Genomic DNA, 25965 nt, shown 5'->3' with positions numbered 1-25965 from the left:
AAATGAAAAAACAGAAAACGCCTTGTTTTTCTAATTCAAGCTCTTTTGCTTTGGTACAGAAAACGAAAATCGGAAAACGAACACCTTTAGTAATTTTCTCCATTTCCAATTTTCCAGAGTACGTGACCCAGAAGTGTACTCTCATCCGACGCTAACGGCTATGCTAATGGAAGTTCGGCATGACAAGATCGCTGCTTCCAACTGTGCATTCGAAACGTGTCCTTTTCGCTTTAGCTGGTGTTGGGCACACAACCTCCTCATGGAGATTTCGGAGGATTTAGAGACTCCTAAGTGTTGCGGAGCTAAAGATATCTTCACATTCGCCAAAATCGATTTAGAAGCGACCCAAATTGTTTTGTTGAAGATGTTTCTCATTATTGTTGACATTTTGGTACTAAATATGACATAAACCAAAGCTTTGAAGTGCACTTATTTGACAATTATGTGTTTTCGATCAATCAGAAAAATCTTCCTCAGGGTATATGACTAAAATGGGCTCAAAAACACCTCTACCATCAATTCCAGAGACCACTTACTCCTTATATATCATACTTTGAAGAAAATACAGTTGTATTTTGAGATATGGCCATTAATATAAATATGTTAGGTATATTTTATGAGAGGTTATATTTTTTTAAATGATGGAGCACGACATCATGTGCTTTCATATCAAACACAGTAAGTTATATTCAAAGCATACTCATGAGGTAGTGTTGCTTTATACAGGACAGCAGAAGGAAAACCTCTCAAAGAAGCCTGAAGGTGATGATGGGACTAAACTGGAAGTCTTTGATTGTGAGGCAGCTTCAGAAGTTTTCACTCACCGTCGATGTCTCTCTGGCTGATGGCGAGCATGGACACAGACTTGGTGAGAGGTAGTGACATTGGGGGGCAGCTGTTTCGAAGTGGTCGGTACCGCCTTAACTTTTGCTGCAAACAACAAAAGGTTGCATTAAAAGGTGACATAAAAATACACAAAGCCAAGAAGTGATGGTCAAAAAACGAAAGGAAAAGAAATAGGACACACATTAGTGATCCACATCAATATCATTATCTCTGTTGGATAACTGACAAATCAATGAATGAATCAAAAAACTAAAATGCAGTTCATACTTTATTCATGGTAGTGTTTCACCTGCATTGGTTTCAAATAATACTTTAGCAGAAAAAAGGTAAAAGATTTCCCCATTAGTTAACGCCAGATGCTCAGAAAAAAAGGTTATTTTATTACAATACTCATTCACAGAAAACTTCTGTTAAAGTTATATTATAACATGTTAACTATTAGATGTTGATAAGAACTGCTATGAATGAAGTTTCTAAAGCTGGAAAACATCTTAATTATTTTTCTAAATGTCATCACTGTTACCTTTGTGAGATTTAGGTGATGAGAAAATTTGTAAATATTTCCTATTCTTTTGGAATCAAGCAACAAGTCAACCTGTTTTTGCACGATTAGCTTAGCATGTAGTGGCAAAGGCTGTGTGAAGTCAAATGATAAAGGTTATGTTATTAGTAGAGCTGAATATTGACTCAGATTTACCAAATTGATTCGATTCACGAGGGCCTGATTCTATTTATTTATTGCTTTGATTATCAACCATTTAAGATTTAGTCAATTTTCGATTTAGTTAAAGTAAGTCAGTACACCCACAGGTGTTTACTGACCTGTAACTTGGGGGGAAATTAACAAAAAATGCCTGGGCGTTAGTGACGTCACTGATCTAATCTCAGCCAATAGCAAAATTCACATGTAATAGCTGACATTCAACCCATAGAGGGCATTCACTCTGACATTTTACAACTAAGAACTCTACTAACGCTATTTAAATATGGTGTTTATACAAAAGAGTGGGACCAGGATCAATGAATTACATTACGTCATACTTAATCATGGTAAATGGAGTTGATTTTATATAGCGCTTTATCACCACACTGAAGCAGTCTCAAAGCGCTTTACATATCAGCTCATTCACCCATTCACTCTCACATTCACACACCAGTGGGACAGGACTGCCATGCAAGGCGCTAGTCGACCACTGGGAGCAACTTAGGGTTCAGTGTCTTGCCCAAGGACACTTCGACACATAGTCAGGTACTGGGATCGAACCCCCAACCTCTCGATCAGAAGACGACCCACTACCACCTGAGCCACGGTCGCCCTATATATATATATATATATATATATATATATATATATATATATATATATATATATATATATATATATATATATATATATATATATATATATATCATATATAGTATGTATTCAGCAGAAAAAAAAGTGGTTCACTTTAAGGACATTTCAGTCACTATAACAATTTTACTTGAACATGGGTGAGATTAGCAGTGATCTGATGCTGTAAGTAACTGTTTATTGTTTACATTAACAAATGAGCATTAAACACGGTAGTTAAGACTTATTCATTAATTGATTTTAGGATATTATGAATCGATATCTGGCCATTGAAAAGAAAATCCATTTATTTTTTAACCCACCATTAGTTATTAGTTCATATTATCAGTTCAAATGTCAGAACCAATGTGTGAAGGTATCTGAAGACCAAACCTGTGTGCGTGTGGGTGTGTACTAGGGCTGGGTGATATGGAACAAAACTCCAATCTCGATATTGTTTTTCTTAAAATGGCGATATACAATATTCAAATAAAGTCTGACCTGAAAGACAATTCTGGGTTTAAATTGGTGATAAAAAATGCTACACAGGCACATTTATTAACAAACAGCTGCACAATATGTGTCGCTTTTGTCTTTCTCTCCTCTAAGGGACAGCATGTGTGAGTGAGTTCTGTAGTGTGACTTGTTTAGAGGAAGGTCTTGGTTAGGACGCACTCAGAAATGTATCTAACTGTGCTTTTCATACTTTTCTGAGAAGTAGCAAAAACAGCCACTCCTAAAACAAGTATTTTGGTACAAAATAAGCTATACACATACATATAGTAATTTTCTATATCTCCAAAATAAAAAAAATAAAAAACTTTTTTTTTTTTTTTTTTTTTAAAGGATTTTTTGGGCTCTAGTGGCCTTTATATGACAGTTGCTTGACAGGAAAGGGATCAGAGAGAGCAGGGAATGACACGCAGCAAAGGGTCCCAGGCCGGGAATCGAACCTGGACCGGCTGCAGGTGAGGAACTACAGCCTCCATACATGGGGCGGGCGCTCAACCCACTGAACTACACACCACCCCAAAAATAAAAAACTTGATATATCTTGAATCTGGATATATCTCCCAGCCCTAGTGTGTACATACTGTAACTAAGTGTTGACTTACTGAGCCCTGCCGCCTGCTGCGCTCTTCCCCGTCCTCCTGTTCCTCTGTCAGGGAAACCAGGGACCCTCTTTCCTCACTGTCCTGACGAGACACCCTCAAAGGCTCTAGGACCTGGGGCCCCTGGATGGGGGGACTTCTCAGCTCCTCTTGAGCACCGCTGAGCCCCTCCAAGCTGTAGCTGTGCACACAAGAAACAAGAAAAATATGACAAGAGTGTATGAGCAATGACTCCAGTAAACGGAGCATTCTCCACAATTCATCAAAGCTATATAAGCGATATATATATAATATATACTTGGACAACAAACACAAACATGCACCTATTGACTGGCACACGCACACGCACACGCACACACACACACACACACACACACACACACACACACACACACACACACACACACACACACACACACAGCTGCTCCTGCATAGTGTTTAGTCAGCTGAGTTATCACCAGGACTGTGGAGCAAATTTACACATAAAGCAGCTGCAGACGGCTCCCAGCATCAGCATCAGCATCAGCATCAGCATACACACAGCTCTGCAGCTGTGATTTACAAACCCAATTCCATCCATCTATGACTGGAAATATGAGTGTGAAATCCAACACAATGATTATGGTGAGGAAAACTACGGCTACATTTCAGGATGAGCTACTGTGTGAGGCTTGGGGACAGGCTTGGTGGTAGTTAAGGCTGCGGCAGTAAATCTCTCTTATCTGCTGCCTTTAGGTTTGTATGGCATTCCATTATCTAGCAGATCACCAGTCTAACACATTCTCAAGGATGATTAAGTAAAACTGGCCAAGAAGAATCATGACTGGGTGATTATGAGTGACCGGTAGTGGGGAGCAGCACTCACCTGTGCTGTGGGCTGTGAATGAAGATGGCTCTATTTGTCATATTAAGGCTTCCTTCCTGGCACTATTAGTACATACTATCACACAGAGCCAGGAGGTCTTGCATGCTGAAAAATGAATAAAAGGGGAAGCCACTGCTGCTCTCTGCCTGTTGGTGGTTGCCAGCTGGCTGGGTAGATCATACCCACCCTCCCACCCTCCTTCCCTCCCTCCCTCCCTCCCTTCCTCACTCTCTCCCTCACAGGGTAGATCATACCCACCCCAGGCAGTCAGCAGCAACGGCAAATGCAAATCATGCAGTCTTTCTTTACGCCCTATTCAAAAAAGGTCAAGTTGTCACAGCAAACACACACACACACAAACACACACCTACACACACTGTATACCTGGGGGACCTAACTACCCCCGCACCATGGCTGTGGAGAGCATCATGAGGACACCAGCTTATACTGACAGAGTGGAGACATGTTGGTGGTTAGAAGTCAAACAGTCACGTACTGTGTGGAAGAAGCAGAGCAACAGACTGAGTGACACACAGATTATTTTATACTAAAGAGTGGAGTTAATCTGTCAGATGCAGACCATGGAGGTGGGACGATATAGTCAATTCACGATGCAAGCAGTGGGTGCCTAATGGTTTACCCCCAATTTCCACTGCATGCGTAACTACTCCTTCATGCCGGAGCCCTCTGCAGCAGAAACGCAGCCCTTCTATTTTTGCTGGACGCCTGTGCTGTGCTAAATAAATTTGGCAAAGATAAGCCGGTGTGGGACAGGAAGGAGTGCACAGACGCAAAAAAAAATATCTGCTTTATTTTCAAAATAAAATACTCTTGTGTTCAAGGCTTTTTGTATGGCTTTGTGGTTCTCTTTGTATTGACTACAACTCACTATAATGCACGATTATAGTGGGGCCGTGGGGATTGATGGACTGCAGATTACGCTGCAGTTACGCAGCAGAGATGTTACGGAGTCGTTACGCATTCAGTGGAAATTTGGAGTCAGGATGCAGGCTTGTAATCTGAGGGTCACCGGTACAAATCCACTGTTGAGCAAGTCTCTTAAGGCTAGACCAAAGAAAATGCAGTTTGAAAATAAATGTGCTTAAATTTGACCAACTGTGGGTATGACCTATTCAACCGTTGTGGGGAAATAAAATACATTTTTTTTTCCGATTATTTTTTTTTATTTTCAATTTTTTTTGTATCATTTTATTAATTACATTTTATTTTATTAATTACATTTTATTTTATTTATTACATTTTATTTTATTAATTTATTTAATGTATTATTTGTATTTAATGTTTTTCTATCTAAAGTGCAGAAAGTGCTGCTTTGCAAACAGAACACAACAAAAGATACTGACTATTTGAACACAGACAAAGTCTCGGGCAGGTGAAAAAACACGCTCTCTATGGACAGATGTAGCACAAATGAAAAAACATGCGCCCCCTCGCAACATAGCAATACAACTTATGCCATCGACAATATCTCTTGTGATGCTTTAATATCGCGATAACTTGTTGCGCTATGTATCGTCCCACCCCTAGCTCTACTTCACATGATGCTACTTTTCACAGGAGCATGTTTTGAGCTGCAGGCAGGAGGTAGAGGTAATCTTAAAGTCAGAAATACACACATAAGCGCCACCACACACTGGTGGGTGGTATATGATGCCATACATTACCATAAATGAATATATTGTCATATTTATGACTCTCAGTGATTGGGTCTGACAACCTCCATCTCCATCTGATAATAAATAAGTGGTGTGCCACCCATCAAGGTTAGATTGTACTCATGTGGGTGGGTGGAGTAGGCCAATCTACACATGACTCTACAGCTTGATGACTCACTACCCCCTAAAATATGTTGCTCTCATAATTGTAATTAAATTGTAATTAAGTTTAAATAATTGACTTTGCCAACACTGCTCCCTTCACTGTAAAGCGAATCTGAGTACCCAGAAAAGCTCCATAGAAATATGACAGTGTTGCTCAAGGGCACCACGGAAGTGCTCAAGATTTGCCCTGGCACCTCTCCAGCTACCAGAACAACTTCCGGTTGTTTTTTTTTTTGGGTCCTAACCGGGACTTGAACCTCATGTTCCCAACCCATGTCTCTATGGACTGAGACACTGCCTCCCCAAAAATAAATTAAGTTCCAATTGTTCAAGATTTGGTTTCTTCCTTTTTAAGTTTACACATGAGATGTTTACTGTATGTAAGAGACATGGCAAGAAATAACAGTACTTCTACTTGAGTAGGATACAGTATATCAGTGCTCTTCACACCTCTGCTGATCCGTTGTTTGGTGAGTTGGTGGCAGGTGATGCGGCCCACAATTTTCTTAGCAGGAAAATTCTCTCTGCTTTATTATTATTACTAAATTATTATAACTGTACTAATTACTAAATTCACTAAAGTGTGAACTATTTCCAACATAAATCCTTCCAATCCAAACATCCAGAGTCACACAATGCATCTCAATGTGACTGCAACCACACATTTGCATGTTATTCCTGTATTTCATGCAAGTTCCAGCATGGATAAGAAAAGCAGGGGAACTTTTATTTTCCTTTTTATTTTTAGTGGCACATTTGCAGGGATAGGTAACAGGGATAATAGGGAAAGTTTTCCACAAAGGTTACAGCTCAATAACCCATGTTGTCCACCAATCAAAGTTATATACCTTCTGTGAAAGGATGACTTCCCCTCACCGGAGCTATGGAGGGAACTGGAGAACAATAGATAGAGAAAGAGATGGAGGGAGGGAAGGAGAAGAGAGAGAGAGAGAGAGAGAGAGAGAGAGAGAGAGAGAGAGAGAGAGAGAGAAGATGGTGGATGAGATGAAACATGACTTTGAAAGGTTCGTTTAGTGTCAACGGCCACATTTACATGTGATCTTCAATTCATCTTTTATTCAGAATAAAAAAATATATCTTCTTTAAAAAGATTAAAACTGACCTTGTAAACATTTAATTCCAAATGAAGGTGGCCATTCCAAATGAAACTTAAATTCAAATTAACTGGCTGGTTTATTCAAAGGGAATAATTCCTTGATCTTGTAAACGTTTAATTCCGCTTCAAATGAATTCCGGTCGTTCTGCGCATGCTTGTCCTGTTGCGATGACGCATTGGTGACAACATAATCCAAGATGGCCGCTCAAAGCAAGCGTTGGACTCGAGCAGACACTATTTATTTAATAAGAGTCTTAGAAGATATGGACATAATGAAAAGAGTGGGTGGACGATAGAAACACTGGGGACATGAAGCCCTGCATCAGGACACAGAGCTTCACTAATGACAGGTGGGTCATCACAAAGTTCTCCTTCCACTTAACATTCTGTATAGGAGAGGTACAGCACCCATTGCACTAACCCTTGGCTATGATTGGCCAAAGTACGGTCATCTGCCTTTCTTCTCCTTCTCCTGCTCAACTGACCAAAGTGAAACTGTATGTTATCATCAAGCTACTGCTTCAAAACTACAATCAATATAAAGCTGAAAACAGTTCTAATTATGTGGTCTCCTATGTTGTAGCTGAAAAGAAAAGGTCGGTTGTGTGCTTTATCCCGATAGACGTGATACGTCACGTTTGCTCCCTGTCCAATCAGAACCCTTCCCAAACCCACAGACTTAAAGTGGAATTGAATAAAGGCGAATCAATGCTTTTTCCATATAAACCTCAATTCGGAATGACTATTTCCATCTAAACACGAAGCAGAGCACTTTAATTCTGAATATTTAAATCTGAATTAAAAAAGATCATGTAAATGTGGCCAATGTGTGGTCAATCTCAAATAATGTTAAAGAGTAACTAAACCCCATGGTTTTTTCTGAAGTGCATCTAGGCTGGAAATTTTAAATATGCCTTGATTAAGGGCGGGGCTCCTAGAGCAGTTAGGACACGCCTAGTCTGTACTATAAAATCTCCAAAGAACCATCTATGCTACGCTAATTAGCTACTCAATACTCACAATGCCTCTCTATCCACAATTCTCTCAATCCAACACTCGTCGCAGATTGCAGAGTCAACAGATGCTAGTTTTTCTAGGAGGGGCGGAGCTAACAGTGGTGGTTGGTGACAACACAAACCAACATTCTCAGCCAATAGCAACATTCAATTGTAATAGCCTGGTTTAATCACATTGACGGAAGTCATTCTAGTCTTAAAACAACAAACAACACTTCTTCATACCCAAATACATTTGTTTTCAGCTGATAAAGTGAATTTAGGGTTTAGTTAAACATAAACATTTTAACCTCAGCCATTCAAACCAATTCTATATTCAGTCAATATCTTTTTGATCACAGAAAAATAATTTCTGTCACTACTTAGAGAGTCTAAAGTTTCTCCCTTTAGTTCCTCTGAGCTCAAAGACAGACTGATAGACGAGTGAGCTCACACTAAACAAATCAAATGCTTCAGTATGATCTTTTAGCGTTTGCTAGCTTGATGTGAATTCAAAACACTAAAACATGGAAATCATCCCTAGCATGTGTCATTTTAAATGTGGTAAAAAGAAATCAAATCTTTGTTAATGTTACCTTGATTTGAAAGAATTAAAACCTCATAGCAGATGTGAAAAAAATGGGAAAATTGTTGGTAAATGAGTTTACAAACGATTAGGTTAATTGTTGGGTGCAGCGATGCGTGACATCCCTCAGATAAAAGGATGAGGAGATGTTGCAATGAGTGCAACAAATATAAGAATGCTATTTCTCAACATGAAATCATGAAAGCATTGAAGATGTCATCATCTTTGGTGCTCAGCGTCGTTATAGGACCCAGGAGATGTAGTGTGGAAAGAAACAAAGTGGACAGTTTGTATCAAATGGTCACAATGTTCTGTGTCAAAGGGCAAAATGTGATTGAAAAATCATAAAGACACGAGAAATCCCTCAATGAACTCAGCAATAGGTCTGTGGAGATTAATGTTGACCAATATTTACAGCAAGGATTAGAGAGTAATGAAGTATTATTCACATAAAAATGTTTAAACCTTTCCAAAACAGACCCCATCATTTTCATGAAGGCAAATGAACAACATTCTCTACACATCTTCATAGAATAAATATAAAAACTAATGAAAACTGAAATGTTTAAATCATTATTTTGCAGTGTAGATTAAGTGATTATATAAAAAGGAACATTTGATTGATTATTGATCAACGTCGCATGTTAACCTATTTTTAATTTTTTTTTTTTTCTTAAATCTGTATCTAATCCTCACATTCACAATTATGTGTGAGTTTTATAACCTTGCCTGCAAGATGAATTCTGGCGTTCACAAACACCACAATCCATCTTGTGCTGTTCCCACCTTTGCCTTTTGAATCTGAACTGAAACGGTTTGAACCAATCATGAGGCAGTGTTGTGGTTTAGGGTGGGATATCCAGGTGTGACGAAGGCAGAAGCGCCAAAGCACATGCACCAGCATGTGCAGTTGCGGGGAGAGGAACTAGCCGAGCTACCGCTATTAGCACAGCTCCAAATCAAAATAGAAAGATGTTGACGCAGGAGGATGGTTAACGTGCCATTAACTGTAAAACAGCAAAAGTCACTCAACGACATAAAGACCACAGCATTACTATCCCAAAAGAAGGTTTTCACCAGTGGAGACTTGTTGTTGTTATAGCAGCGTCTCTGCTGCGCATGCCAATGATGACATCATCATTTGTTACCGTGTGATTGGCTAAAACAAATCATGGTAGACAGGCGCTTCGCCCAATCAGCTTCTGTTCATGTCCCTCCCTGGTTCCAAAAGGAATCGCCAGACACAGATCCAGATCAATGTGGAGAACTGGAGTTAGAGGGAGGGGCTACACATCAATCTGGCTCTAGCCAGGTTAGGAATTTTATTGATCTGTGCAAAAATGTAAAATAACAAGATAAACACTGTACTTACAGTATGTACTTACCGGTACTATACATTAATCATTGTTATTGTACTGTATTGTGCTGTAGTGTGTGTACATTAGTGTAGACTGTGTGTGATTTACATTTTTAAGTATAACATACTAATGTACTAATCATACGTCAAAATGTGTATGTAGTGCATTCAAATGAGATAGTATGGAAAAATTGAGTACAAGATAAACTAATAAAACTTTATGGGGAATTTTTTTAAGTATGCACAGTGGGCACACTAGTCATACTCAACCGTCCCATGATGCATTGCGAGTGGAATGTAAAATCGTCCTGGGACTGGTGTCACGGTCTGAGTTTACATCGTACTGAGTTCCTCTTAAAATCTCAGTACGTGACTGCTACGTACTGAGATGTACCCGTACTGGGTTATACTAATTTTAAAAAATAAAGTTACATTAGGTTAATTGTTTTTTACTGCAATGTATATGATTAATCACAGCATTTATCAACTTAATTATTTGTATCCAAATTTTTGTAAACGTTTGTAAAAACTTACTGTTTGTATCCCAGACATGGTGCTTGGCTCGGTACCTGAGAATCCTGAGCTCCTTCTTGTCGGTGTCTGGTGATGGCGTGACCTTCACCATGAAGAAAATTAACTGGTCTATCATTTCTTTGTGGCGTTGGAACCTCTCCCGCCTTGTATATTGAGGAGTTGTACATTTTTGTACAAGGAAAGGAGCCATTCAGCACTCGTCAAATAACCTTAGCTTTGAAATTAAATTTTTTATCTCAGCACGGCGGAAGTAGAAAAAAGCTAAGCGGAAGTAGCATAAATTCATTATCCGGTAGAGCGCACGCTTATAACCGATCTCAGACCAATGTGAACTCAGACTGTGACACTGTGACTGTGCGGCTTCAAGCTAAAAATCAAACACCCCCTTTTCAAAATAAAAGCATCTCTTCTTGTCTTCCATTAGTTTTAATGCTTTTGTAAATAGGGCTCTTGTTTTGAAGTTAACCAGACATTTTGTTGGAATTCAATGTGTTTATGGATCAAATGAGCATGTTGATATTCTACTTGGTCATTTTGTCACTTAAAATGTTTTCAGAACTTTCAAAGGTGGAGAATCAACGCAAATATTTAGCCTCAGTGTGATTCAGGTTTTTGTGAATGTAGGTTTGAAATAAATCTGCTCACATCAGGCCTACTGACATCTGATGGCTGCCACCATAGAAGCATGTGGATAGAGCTGCTTCACATCAGCTGGGGTCTGTATGATGTAGTTAGGAATGAAATGCAGATTTCTCTCCTCTCTCACCTCCTCTGGTTCATCTCTGCGTCTCCTCCGTGGTTCTTTCCTGGACCCCAGCTGTGGCGACGGAGAGGTGACACAGAGCGTGCGCTACTTCGAACTAGACAGGAACGCCGTGGGACTTCGGTCACTTTGTCTTTTGCCTCTTCATCAACTTCCCCTGCTGCGGCTGAATCTCCTCCGCCTACACTAGCACCATCCAGCCCAGCAGCAGCAGCAGCAGCGATGGTGGTGGTGCTGCTGTCAGGGCCAACCCCTTCCTCTGGGCTCCAGCTGCAGCTCAAGCCCTGGCTGCCCTCTGGGCTGGAACTGGAGAGACCCACGCTGGCTGTGTCATCTGTAGAGGAGAGAGAGATGGACACCTCGCTGGTGCTATCTCCTCCCGTCACCGGCTCGTCATTCTGCAGACATGAAAAAATACATATTAGACCAGAACTGTGCGTTTAAGGGTCAAGAGCAGAGATAGGCTACTGTAAAATTACTTGCAAAAATCCGTAGAGGAATACAGAAATACACAAAATTACAGGAAACTATACAAAACAAGAATAAAATTCACAAAATGGCAACAAAACCACACAAAATGACATGATAAATGCAAAAAGTAAATCCAAAAACACAAAAACAACAACAAACACGGACAGAATGAGAAAAATGCACAAGATGACAACAAAAACACGCAGAAACCCTTTGTTCTTTCCTGTATTAATGCTCAGATTGATCATTGTTCTAAATGCTGACATAAATGTTGATAATGTGGCTGTTGATCAGACAATCACAGTTTTAATGCCTCCCACTGTGACCAAAAATTACAGCAAAAAACACAAAAATACATAAATGAAAGAAAGCAATTCAAAACGACAACAAAAATACACAAAAACCCAACAGAAATGACCAAAAATTACTTGGAAAACAAACTAGAGGACTACAGAAATGCACAAAATTATAGAAAACTGTACAAAACGATTTTGCATATTGACTACAAAAACACACAAAATCACACGAGAAATAAACAAAGTGAATTAAAAAACACAAAACAACAACAATAACTGTAATAAATGAGTGAAAGATGACAACAAAAACACTCAAAAAACCTTTGTTCTTCCCTGTATTAATGCTCAGATTGGTCATTGTTCTAAATGCTGACATGAATGTTTATGTGGCCCTTGATCATACAATCACAGTTTTAATGGCCCCCGCTGGGTTAAAAGTTGTCCATCTTTGGCCAAGACTGAGTCGTCATTGCCTTACAGTCATTTTTTTATTAGCTATATGATGAGCAAAACTGTTTTAATTCACAGTTGATTTAAAGCAAAGTTTTAATGAAAAGTTGATTTATTACTTCTAAAAGCAGAAGTGTTATATTACATATTCTATAAACTTAAGATGAAGTGAACTGTATCTGGCAAGATGTTCAATTAAACTTAACCATATAATTTATAAAACAGCTGTCCTTCAAATGGTCATTATTGACCCAGCGGCTCACATTCTATAACCATAAGCATTCGTGCACACATGCAGGGGGTGAAGAGAGAGAAAGCAGGAGAAGCTTTTTAATCCACAGGAGGGAAATAGAATAAGGAACAAATGGCAGGGTGTGACCCAGTCATCATGATACATGCCAATAAAACTCATCTTTAAAAGACAACCTTCACTTTTATCATGTGGAGGGCCATATACCGCTCATGGTTAATGTGATATGATTTTAATTGAAATAAAGACGAATAACTAGATGTTTGAACATGACTTAGAAGGAAAAGAAGGTGCCACTGCCAAGTAAAAATAGTCACAGGGATGGGTGGGAAAAAAGCTCCACATACAGTTCAGGTTTGGGATAGACCGGTTAGAGGTAATTAGTAGGTGTGAGCTTTAACTGGGCTTATTGTGACGCCAGCTGCAGTGTGAGTGCAGGGCATAGAGCGGCTTCTGTTGGGGGAGCTGGCAATGAAAGATGGGCTTTATGCTGCAGACTGCGCTTCCTCTGGGAGTGAGAGGACGCAGGACTGGGCCTGCCTTTAACTGTGTGTGTGTGTGTGTGTGTGTGTGTGTGTGTGTGTGTTAGATGGGTGTTGGGCACCAAGTGTCTGTGACTGAAGGCAGAGTTAGCTGTAGCGTCTTAGCTGAGGCTCCACTCTGGACAAGGCGTTACTATGTGGGGCTGCTTTTCTCTCACAGTCTGACAACATGTTATGTTTCACTGGCTGCAACAGAATACAACCAGTGGTTGATGCTTTCCAGTGTATAATTTAAAGTTCAGCTCATGGAACCCTAAACAAAGTAAGTGGATAGAGAAAATTACCCATTTTTAGGTACCATATACCGATGCCCTGAGGCACAGGGCCCTTTAGAGCAGTGGTTCTCAAACATTTTTTGGCTCAAGTACCCCTTTCTCTTATTTCTGAATGCAAGTCCCCCCTTTGTCTGACTACAACACTTTGCTCAGAATTCTGTAAGAAAATAACTATCGAGCATAATGATGGAATGAATGAGTGATAACACTCATTTTAAAGAATTTCATTTTCTAAATAAAAGGAAAGAATCATTTCTAGTCATATCCTACCTGGTGTGGGACCAAGACTGATCCTTGTATTTTCAGTTCATGTTCTAATCAAGATCATTTCCATTATTGTTTTGTGTTTTTGTGTCATTTTGTGTATTTTGTTGACGTTGTCTGTTCTTTTTATTATTCAGTATATTTTTTCTCTTATTTTGTTGTCATTTTTGTGTATTTTTGTTATTATTTAAATTATTCTCTCTCAGTGTATGTGTTTGTGGTGTCGCCTGGTTGTTTTCTATGTAGTTTTGTATGTTTTTCTGTATTTTGTAGTGATCATGTGTATTTTTCTCTCATTTACTGCATCTTCGTTGTTGCTTTGTGTGTTGCTGGTAATAGTAATAATTTTTCTCTCTTAGTGTGTGTGTTTTTGGTCTCATTTTTGTGTGTTTTTGTTATTATTTAAATTATTCTCCCTCAGTGTATGTGTTTTTGGTGTTGTCTGGTTGTTTTCTATGTAGTTTTGTATGTTTTTCTGTATTTTGTAGTGATCTTGTGTATTTTTCTCTCATTTTCTGCATCTTCGTTGTTGCTTTGTGTGTTGCTGGTAATAGTAATAATTTTTCTCTCTTAGTGTGTGTGTTTTTGGTCTCATTTTTGTGTGTTTTTGTTATTATTTAAATTATTCTCCCTCAGTGTATGTGTTTTTGGTGTTGTCTGGTTGTTTTCTATGTAGTTTTGTATGTTTTTCTGTATTTTGTAGTGATCATGTGTATTTTTCTCTCATTTTCTGCATCTTCGTTGTTGCTTTGTGTGTTGCTGGTAATAGTAATAATTTTTCTCTCTTAGTGTGTGTGTTTTTGGTCTCATTTTTGTGTGTTTTTGTTATTATTTAAATTATTCTCCCTCAGTGTATGTGTTTTTGGTGTTGTCTGGTTGTTTTCTATGTAGTTTTGTATGTTTTTCTGTATTTTGTAGTGATCATGTGTATTTTTCTCTCATTTACTGCATCTTCGTTGTTGCTTTGTGTGTTGCTGGTAATAGTAATAATTTTTCTCTCTTAGTGTGTGTGTTTTTGGTGTCATTTTGTGTATGCTGTTGTTGTTGTTTGTCTGTTCATTTCATTATTCAGAATATTTTCTTATTCAGTCATTTTTAATCTCAAATTGTGAAAAGAAAAGAAAAGAATCCTGCAATTTTCTTCAAGTTACTCCACAAAATCTCTTCAAATTACATAAAAATTGAAAAATAAAGTCCTGCATGGGCGGATACATGTCACTTATTACTTTGATATTATCAGTGTCGTACATATTTTATAATTTATTTATATGTGAAAGTCCAAACTTACTAATTTTCCCACCTAAATTGTGCTGCCCACTTCAGATGAACTGCTCTGTATTTGACCCCTGAACTAAAATGAGTTTGACACCCTGCCTTAGTGTCTTGAAAGCAGACGTAATTTGAAAAAAAGTGCCGAATAAATTGTACCTGTTACCACAACCAAGTAAAGTGGACTAAAGCTGTGTGGCTACCAATTAGAGATAATGCTGGAAAACAGCTAGCGCCCAAGTTACTAGGCAACCTCTGATGATTGTGCAAAATGAGAAAGAGAGGAGAAAATAGGGCAAAGCAGTGAATGATAAGGTGCCTCTATCCACTCTATCTCTCTTACCTAAGCTGGAACAGATGGATCTCTATGTCAGTCACTGTGGATCTTTGACCCCAGATTTTAGCGTAATCTATATTTTGTAGATTTTCCCTCAATGGCCCTCATTTATAAACCGTTTGTACGTTCAGATCTGAGCGTATGGCGCAGGTTTGACCAATTTCACGCAAGCTTTGGTATTCATCAATTCTGACGTGATCGTAAGGTCAGATCAGATCTTACGTCAGCTTCAACCTCATATACGCAAATCTGAGTGTGTGGATTTGTGCTGCAGCACAGGACAATCTGAGTGAGACTGAAAATACAGTAATAAACAAGCTTCAGCTGTTATTTCAGCATAAGCAGACACGCATTCAGAACAGATCAAAACAGATTATTAAAACAAAATAAAATTAATTTTAAAAACCCATATTATTACTGATACCTGTACTTTTCTGGTTCTCCTTCAATAAACGCACTGATAAACCCTGCTACTGGACAGGAGCTCATAGGTTCAACACACACACACGCACACACCGGGATCACAGGAGCGCTGCTTCTGTTCTGTGTTGGACCAGCGTGGGAACGCTGCTATATATATATATATATATATATATATACATATATATATATATATATATATATATATAGAGAGAGAGAGAGAGAGAGAGAGAGAGAGGAAATGTGTGATGTTATTTTAACCTGTTTTGCACAACAATGTGAAGGTGAATGGAGCGATGTCTGATGCATTAACGCTGCGTGAGGAGCCAAAGCCAGACTGACTCGTCTGCTTTTTCTTGACAAAAAAAAAGCAGGGATTTACGCTTTTAGGCTGTGGATGAGTAACATTTCATTTAAACCATCATTAGACATTGGATAAGTAAGTTATTGATAAGTTAATTCAAACCTCAGCCTGAGTCTGTTCCAATACAAAAACGCTGCTCACTTCCTCTGTTATTCTCTTCCACAGAGTATTTAAAATGAGCTCCTTAAATTCCAGTTTTCACACCACCAAAAAGCACATCTTTGTTCTTCTTCACCTCAACTGTGAGAACGCTGATTTTCATCTCGGAAACATTTATTTCTTTGCAAGTGTCTGTTTGACCGCAGTGGGTGGGGCCTCCCAACCAGGAATATTTTCGTATGCTGGGATTGGTCGATACGAATGTTTCATGAATCACATGTTGGTCCTGTCGTACAACACAATGTGTACTCGTTTTCATGCAACGTTGATAAATGAGGACCAATGAACCAAGGAAAGAAACCTCTTTGTTTAGCCACTGGTTTAGACAGATGTTATTAACCTTATATTGGATTTCCTCTAAAACTGTAATGAGGCTAAAGCTAACATTGGCAACAGACCAACAACACACAATCCATCCATTTAATACAGTATATCACCTTGTCCTTTTAAGATGGTGAAGCCATTTTCACAGCTAAGGTCATTTAAACCAATCACCAGTCAATGATAGGGGAACAAAGACAATCTATACAATTTACTAACTAAAGACCTGATCCTGGCTCCTTAATTTATCTGAAATCTCAAATAGTTTCTCTTCCTATTGTTCCACTTTTGTACACAGTATCTCATAAAGCATGAGACCTGAACCTGTGTGAAAATCCAATCAGAAACAAAGGACCACATGTCCTATATCACCAGAGGTTTTACTAGTCTCAGCATCACACTGTACACTCCCAGACAGTGTCTGCACTGACTTTATCCAATATAGTGTCCAACAAATGCTTCACATTATCACAAATACATTTCAAGAGCTGACTACAGCAGAAAGTGAGCGATATCTGGTTTTTTTAACTGCAACCAAAGGCTGTCTGGCTTCAAACAGACTTTTTAACAGCAGCAGAGGAGTGACAGCAGGGACTACAGCTTGTACTTTAGCAGCAGCACAGAAAAGCTGCAGGCTTTAAAAGATGCTTAGTAGATCTTTGGCACCTCTGCCTCGAGGTGCTGGTAAATAAGAATCTGAGTCAAATTATAGCTTGATGTATTCTATACAATCACAAGTTTTCAGAGCATATAGGAAACGCTTTCTCACATTTTAACATCGGTGGAGCTGGAATTTGAAATGACACAACCATAGATCAGGTAAAATTCTGAGCATAAAGCATAACCACAGTAATTGTTGCACCTGTCATGGACTGTTACACCACATGATCCTGCATTTATGAGTTTATTGGTTCTGCAGTTTTAATTGGTAACACCACACTACAGGCATTTAAATGTAAGGAAAACAAATGACAAACCTTAGACAGAAAGTTCATTTATGCTTTCACTAAAACAAGGTCACATGTAATACATTAATAAATATCATTATAATTTATTATAATTTGTGTTGACTGCTATGGACTGCCTAGCTCTGGTTGAGAGGTGGCACCAGCAGACGACCCTCAACAGGTACTGTATAAACTAAGGGTGTATAAACTAAGTTCATTGCATTTTATTTACATAAAACATACTGGGTACTTTAATAAATGTATGTGGTTAATTTTTTTTAGAATTTAACAACTTAACAAAATCGGAATCTGTTGTAGAAACAAAGGTAAAACTTTTTTGAAAAATGGTTCTTAAATTACAGTTAGTTACCATTTACTTGCTTTCACAAGTAAAAAAAAAAAAGCATTTCATATCATTTTGTAATTGTAAAGGTGAAATTTGTAATTATTGATATTGTGATATATCGTGATGTACAGTATAACGTATTGTTTAGTATCGGGATATATTATATCGTGAAATGCCAATCGTGAATCATATCGTCAGATTCAGGCAATGCACACCCCTTGCTCAGATGGTAGAGGGATCGTCTTCTGATCCAGAGGTTGGGGGTTCGATTCCAGTCTACACCTGTCTATGTGTCGAAGTGTTCTTGGGCAAGACACTGAACCCCAAGTTGCTCCCAATGGATGATTAGCACCTTACCATTTAGTATAAAGCAGGTCACAAGGTAAATAGGGGTGTGAAAAAAAACTGATTTCACGATATATCGTGATTTTTTTGGGTGCCAAGTTTAAACTGATTTTTTTTATTTAAAAAAAAAATAATGTTAGTTTTTTATTTATTTATTTTTATATGTGATCAATATTTTTGTGTATTTGTAATATTTCAGTGGATACAATGCTTTAAATGTGTTGCAAGGATGCACTTGATTTTATGATGGCAGTGTGTAATACCTGCAATATTTATATATGTACAGACATTTTATTTTCATATAATCTGTTCAGATCAGTGTTTAAACTGACACAATAGGAGAAATGATTTTTTTCTTATTTTTGTGCATTGTCAGTAACTCAGGGTGATTTATCATTAATGTTCTCACTTACAGTTGTTACAATGCCGTCATTATGTTGTCATGGTTACTTTGAGACTTCTACACAATAGTTTCAGTGAAAAGAAACTTGTTGCACTTTATTTTATGATGGCAGTGTGTAACACTGCATTTTCTTTTTATCAGTGAAAATGTGTAAAAACACTAATAACAAATAATAAATAGGATGTTTTGAAGCAACTAGTTTTGACTCAATTTATCCTCTGAATGATCAATATCTTCCGATGAACATATACAGCAACTTGATTTTTCATCTCTACGTTTAATTTTGATATTAATTGGGTAAGCGATATATCACGATATCGTGATAATATCGTATTGCAACCCATGTGTTGTGATACGTATCGTATCGCAACATCCTTGCCAAAACTCACCCCTAAAGGTAAACTAATGAAATGTTTTTGATTGAAAAAAATGGAGGTGTGACCTTAGTGAAGACGCCGTCGTATCCTGGCTCTACACTGAGGAAGCTCTCTGTGTCGCTGCCAGAGTCCCGGTGGGCTGATGAGGGACAGGTGGTGCTGCTGCTGCTTCTACTGGACAATGTGGGAAGTGCTGACGTTTCTGAAAACCACAAAAGACACAAATGCCAGAAGATGTTGAATTGAAAAAAATGCACTTGTGCAGAGTCTGTTTAACTGTTACAAGTTTCATTCTGTGGTATGACATTTGGAGGAAATAACTCGTAAATCAGCATTTCCCAAAAAAAAAAAACATGCTTTTCTTTTACCGTGCCTTAGAAAGCACAGGCAGGTGGCTTAGACATCAAAGACTTCTGGGAATGTGAGATGTGGCGAGCGTACCAGATCAATGGTTATCTGTCCCCCATAAAGATGTCTATAATGAACTGCAAAGACCAGCAACGTGTATCTGCGGGAGCCTCTGAGGGCCGAGCAGCTAAACTCACTGTGAGAAAATGGCAAATGGAAATGCTATTGATGTTCTCCAAAGCCACCCAAAGCCCAGTGAATGTGGATGAAACAGAGATCATCAAATGTGTCTGCTGGCTTTTCCTCAGCTGTGAACTAAAAAACTTTCTTGATTTACTTTTAATACAGAAAAAAAAAACCAAAAAAAAGGTCAGCTGTCAACTAGCTCACCACTTCCTCAGGTGAGTCAGCGCTAGCACACACTTCCCATTAAATACTCTAAAGGTTACCAAACTAAAGCTGGGTCCTGTGGGCCATAAATGTTCAGGTAAGTAACAATAGTCTGAATTCACCAGACATGGCTGTGTTCAAATCTGCATATGAACGTACTACACACTCAATGAGTATATACTGTCCACCAGGGTTGGAGTCAATTATAATTATAATTGCGTAATTTATTATTAATTATAATTATGACGTAATTATAATTGTAATTGTATTTGAGAAGTATCTTGCTGTTGTAATCATAATCAAATTGTAATTCAGTTCAGATAATTGACTTAGTAATTGTAATTGGAATGAAATATCTTTAAAAACTGTCAAATACAATTTATCCAAACGCAAAACTGGGGAACCAAGTCATAGTTCTATGACTTACACATACATAGTTAACAAGTATTAAGATGTGTTTCGTATCAAGTTTTCCCACGACAGGTTCGTTCTGTTCAGGATCATTTTACCATTTAAAAAAATAAAATAAAATTAGAAACCTAGAGGTATGCCCCACCAAAAATATTAATACCAATGTTTTAATGGATAAGGAAGTCTAAAAAGGTGATCAAGTGATGAGAAACACATTAGATGACAGATAATATTTTTAGTGTATTTTACAGCCGATTTAAAACATGGGTCAAAACTGACCCATTATCATGAAAGCGAACAAAAACAAAAAAAAAATTCGAGTTTCGATTCGACTTTGATTTTTTTTTTTTCAATGCACTCAAAAATGAGTGCAGACATCAGATATATTGTCAAAAGTGCAACTTTATTGCTGTGATTGTCTTCAAGCGTTAAAATGCATAGAGCAATCCCAAAATAAAACAGTAAATGAGGCTCTGTCATTCAACAATTTCAACAACTACATATTTTATAACATATAACATTACAATCAAAAAATGAATAAACTCTTCCCTTAGCATCTCATCATAGCATATAACATATAGCATATAACATATAGCATATAACATATAGCCTACTCACAGGGTAAACAAAGGTAAACTAAGAGGGGGCTGGTTCACATTGCACTACGGTAACCCACAAGGACGGAACACGAAAAAGTCATAAAAACCTGTGGTGGGAAAAAAATTAAATAATAATAAAAAAAAAAATATATATATATATATATATTTTTTTTTTCTAAACTCGAAATTGCAAAATAAATATTGTTTTTATCTACAAATTAAACACAGGAGAAGTTTAAGTTTTATGAGCTTATTTACTAAAGGCTCAATAATTTGGGTTAATTGAATTTAAATTACGTAATTAAGAACATAATTGTAATTGACTTTCAGAAGGAAAACATTATTGTAATTGGAAAAAAATGCTGGTCACCGTAATCATAATTGAGTTATAATTGAACATGAACAATTGAAGACATAATTGTAATTGAAAAAATGTAATTGAACCCAACTCTGCTGTCTACAATATACAATGAGCGTTCGCACTGAAGTATACTTCCAAATTTCCCAAGATGCATTTCAAACCTACAACAACAATAACCTGAAGCACACTGAGACTAAATGTTCTCCACCTTTACTTTGAAAGTTTTGAAAACATTTTAAGCGAGAAAGTGACCAAGTAGAAAATCAACATGTGCTCATTTGATCCATTAAACTCACGGAAACACATTTCATGCCAACATTTCTGAGATTTTTGGAGACCCGGTGTCATGTACTGAGAGCGTATCGTACTGAGATGGTATATGAGCATATATGCGCAACCGAAAAATGAATTTTTGCTAAAAAAATAATAATAATTCATTTTTGTTTTGTTTTCAAAGTGAACGGACACGTGCTTTATTAGTTTATTGGATTATGTTAGGGTTTTAATCTCAGTACGGAGGTAAACTCAGACCGTGACGCACTGTGCAACTGATAAAAGTTCCGGTTAATTTCAAAACAAGAGCCCTAGCATTAAAAATGAATGGAATACGAGAAGAGATGCTTTAGTTTTGAAAAAGAGCTTGAAGCTGGTCCCAGGACGATTTTACATTCTGCTTGCAATGCATCATGAGGCAGTTGAGTCCATGTGTCTATTGTGCGCACTTTAAAAATGTCCCGATATAGTATACATCCTTGTATTTCTCGCGTACTCAATCTTTCCATACTATCTAATACTGCATCAGACGTTAGTATGTCATTTCAAACACAACCATTATGTTTCCACATCCACCTTCCCAATTCACGCTAAAGCCAGCACACAATACAGCAGCTCTCACGCAACCAAAGTCCACAGCAGCAGGTTTGTGTACATGTACGGTCATGTCCAGATAAAAGTGCAGGACCAAAATAAAAGAGGAAGACTGTATCTGGCTACATACACAACAGTGGACACACGTAAGCCAGCAGCTGCCAAGAAAAACTGAATGATATCATTATGAAAATGGTGTTGCTTATAAATGACGTCTATATTTGCCCAATAAATGGAAGTCATTGCTTGTCCCTGTGGAATGTGTTCACCAGACTTCAGTGAGCAGGAGGAAGTTGCCTTAATACGTTTCAGCTCATTGTTTACAGAGAAAGTTCATGCAAGGTTAAATCAGTAAGATATATACTGTACACACAAACACATCCATCTCTCTATACATGCTCTTTCTTTTATTGCACACACTTATCTAAAGTACACACAGACTGCCCTTAGCTAGGAGCTAGGCCTGTGCCTGGCTGGATTTAAATCTTGGCTTTTCAGCTGAGAAAGTAACACCCAACCCTGATGAGTATGTGCAGGTATAAAGGATGAGAGGAAGCCTTAATATGAGAACACTAACGACAGAAATGACATTCGGTGAGAACATTTTGTGCTCATTATTGGATCTAACGTGTAAGGCTGTCAACAGAATATTACAATTAAATAAACTACTTCTTCTTCTTCTCGTCTTTTTGAAGCTGGTTGGTTGTATGACAGTTTCCCCTTTTTCTTTACATAGTATCATACACCAGTGTTTCTCAAATAGGGGTACACGATGACATTAAAAACAAGGGGTTTCATAATGTTTATAATAATACTGATGAAAATAATCTCGATTAGAACATGAACTGAAAATAGGGGTCCTTCTTTATCCCACACCAGGCGGGAAATGACCGGAAATGATAAAAACTATAGAAATAAATCTACTAATGAGACACTAAATACTGTTTCATTCTGCTTATTTACAAAATGATGTTCTTTAAAATGTGTGTAATCACTCATTCCTTCCATCATTATGATCTATAGGGGTTTTTTCATAGAATTCTGAGCAAAATGTTGTAGTCGGACAAAGGAGGTACTTGGATTCAGAAATCAGAGGAAGGAGGTACGTGGGCCAAAAAAGTTCTAAAACCACTGCAATAAACTATATTAAGAATTCATTGAAACTAGGCCTGGCCAATATGTAGATATTGAAGATATATAGAGTTTTCTATTTTGGCGATGTAGAAAATTACAATATTGAATATCAAGTTTTTTTTAATTTCATTTATTTTGTATAAAAATACTCATTTTAGGAGTTGCTGCTTTCTCTACTTCTCAGAACAGCATGAAAAGTACAGTTTGGTGGATTTCTGAGTGCGTCCTAACCCATCCACACTACAGAACTCACTCACACGTGCTGTCCATTATAGGAGAAAAAGACAGAAGTGACACATATTGTGAAGCTGTTTGTTAATAAATGTGCCTGTCTTTCTGGCCAGACTTTATTGAGTTAAACACATCGAGATTCATATCGTATATCGCCATTTTGAGAAAAAATATTGAGATATGAGTTTTGGTGTGTATCGCCCAGCCCTAACTGAATCACACATCCATTAAAACCTTTTGAGTTTTATACACAAGCCTGTTTGGAAGATGAAACTAGGAGATTCAGCTGTTGTGGTGAGGGGGGGCATCGTCGGGCAGGGGGCGGGTGGAGGATGGGTTGAAGTTTTGCAGAGGGAGAGGTCAGTCACCCATACCACTTCTATAGTTTACAGCAAGCTGCTAAAATGCAATAACTCTGGGGTGAATGATAGGCCGTTTTTAGGAGACTTCCTTTGACTGAATACGTGACATAACCAACATTACTACTGGCCTGTTTAACACGTGTGCTAAAGCTGACACAGCTAGGTGTGCTAATGTGGCGTGGCAAACCATTTCACCTCTAAACAAACATGTATTAAACTAAGATGATGGTTTGTCTCATGCTCACACTGTATTGAGTGAATGAGCTTAAACACTGTAAAGATCAGCTGATCAATTATTGAGTAAAATATACAACTATCTCAAGTTGTTTATTTGTTTGACTGTCACATTGTGACCTCATCAATTCTAGGTTATTTGTTTTTTCACTGTGTTTTTTTTTTTTACCATTTTTAGACCCAAATGGTTAAAAACTGAAATCTAAACTGACCTTTGAGCACAAGTGCTGCAGCAGAGCTCCGCCGTGACCACGGTGGTTTGGAAGGCTGACACAAAAACATTTCAACTCCGAGGCTTCAGACTTCCACATCAGTCCTTGTCAAAGCGTAATCCCCAAATGGAAAAGAGCAGCATGTGCGTGTAAACCCAAGGAGCTGTAAGTGGGGAGGATTTAAGACTCCACCCACTCACACCTGTCCACTAAAACTAGCAGGGGACTGTGAGCTTTGACAGCTGTCTTCCTTCCTTGGTTTTAAACAGACCACCAACACCACTCACCCTCACACACCCAGCACAGGTGGAAGGCGGGTCACAGGGTGGGGGACATTACTGCTTCAAAACTATTTTGTTTAACATAAATTAAAGCAAAGGAGCTCAAACACAATTCTTAAAGGTCAACATTTTTCAACAAGTCAAAAGTCCATTTATTGTTTATGGTCAAGCAACAAGTCATAATTATGTTGTATTTAAAACTCAATATAATTTGCATTCAATACAAAACAAACATACTAAAATAAAAATACAATACCATTTGATCTTTGACATAAATTCAAATGAATATTTCAACAAAACAAGGTTGTGTTCAAAATTACATACTAATGTACTACTGTAGTGCATTCACAATAGATAGTATGAAGAGATTGAGTATGCGAAAAATACCCGGATGTATACTATATCGGGATATTTTTTAAGTATGCACAGTGGGCACACTAGTTATACTCAACCGCCCCATGATGCATTGCGAGCAGAACGTTAAATTGTCCTGGGACTGTCTTCAAGCTAAAAATCGAACGTCCCATTTTCAAAATAAAAGCATCTCTTCTTGTCTTCCATTAGTTTTTTAAACAGTTTTGTAAATATTGCTCTTGTTTTGAAGTTAAACAGAAGTTTAGTCAGTAGCACAATGGAATAGGGGTGGGAACCTCTGGCTACCTCACGATACGATACGATATGCGATACAACGCTCACGATAACGGTTATCTCACGATATGACGATACTGCAATTATAGATATATTGGTCAGAAATCAATGTACAATAATCTATGACATAACAAGAAAAAAAAATATTGAGTGAAAAAATAACATTTTTATTTTATATCTCTGAAAGACAATAAAATGAAAAAGTGTCCTATGAACAGTGACACTATTCTAGTGCAACATTTCTGTAAATAAGTGTCAACATACCAATGTAAACAAATAAGTATCTCCAATAGTGCTTTCTGTAAACAAAAAATAGGGTCTTTCTTACCAGTGACACCACTATAGTGCAATATTCCAGTAAACAATATATTGGTTCCTTCAACATTTCTGTGAAGACATACCTGCACATTTTAGTGAAAAAGCAGAAAAGGTTTTAAATAAATAAATAAATAAATAAATAAATAAAAATAAATAAATTGGAAAAAAAATCGATACTTAGCGGGAGCATGTCGACAATCGATCGTGCGGGAAAATATTGCGATATATCGCCGTATCGAGATAATGTCACACTCTTACAATGGAGGGTCTCCAAAAAACTTTGAAATGTTGGCATTAAAAATGTTTGAATTTTATGAATCAAATGAGCACATGTTGATATTCTACTTGGTCACTTTCTCACTTGTTTTCAGAACTTTCAAAAGT

At 37.7% G+C, this 25965-nt stretch overlaps 1 protein-coding gene across 4 annotated transcripts in view; it reads right to left on the bottom strand.

Annotated features, from left to right (window-relative positions):
- akap13 (A-kinase anchoring protein 13) overlaps positions 1 to 25965 on the bottom strand; it is a 223947-nt gene that overhangs the window by 57789 nt on the left and 140193 nt on the right. For 2 of the 4 annotated variants that reach the window (XM_028473335.1, XM_028473327.1), the window contains exons 11-16: positions 19251 to 19387; positions 11353 to 11747; positions 6846 to 6890; positions 4541 to 4603; positions 3295 to 3472; positions 825 to 930 (exon numbers count right to left, since the gene is read on the bottom strand). In XM_028473335.1, coding sequence (XP_028329136.1) covers positions 825 to 930; positions 3295 to 3472; positions 4541 to 4603; positions 6846 to 6890; positions 11353 to 11747; positions 19251 to 19387 — 924 coding nt within the window. The remainder of the gene's footprint in view (positions 1 to 824; positions 931 to 3294; positions 3473 to 4540; positions 4604 to 6845; positions 6891 to 11352; positions 11748 to 19250; positions 19388 to 25965) is intronic. The other 2 variants (XM_028473344.1, XM_028473351.1) reach the window with 2 other exon arrangements.

This window comes from Gouania willdenowi, chromosome 3 (genome assembly GCF_900634775.1).
Source record: "Gouania willdenowi chromosome 3, fGouWil2.1, whole genome shotgun sequence".
Lineage (NCBI taxonomy): Eukaryota > Metazoa > Chordata > Actinopteri > Blenniiformes > Gobiesocidae > Gouania > Gouania willdenowi.
This window is presented reverse-complemented; position numbering and strand designations above follow the sequence as displayed.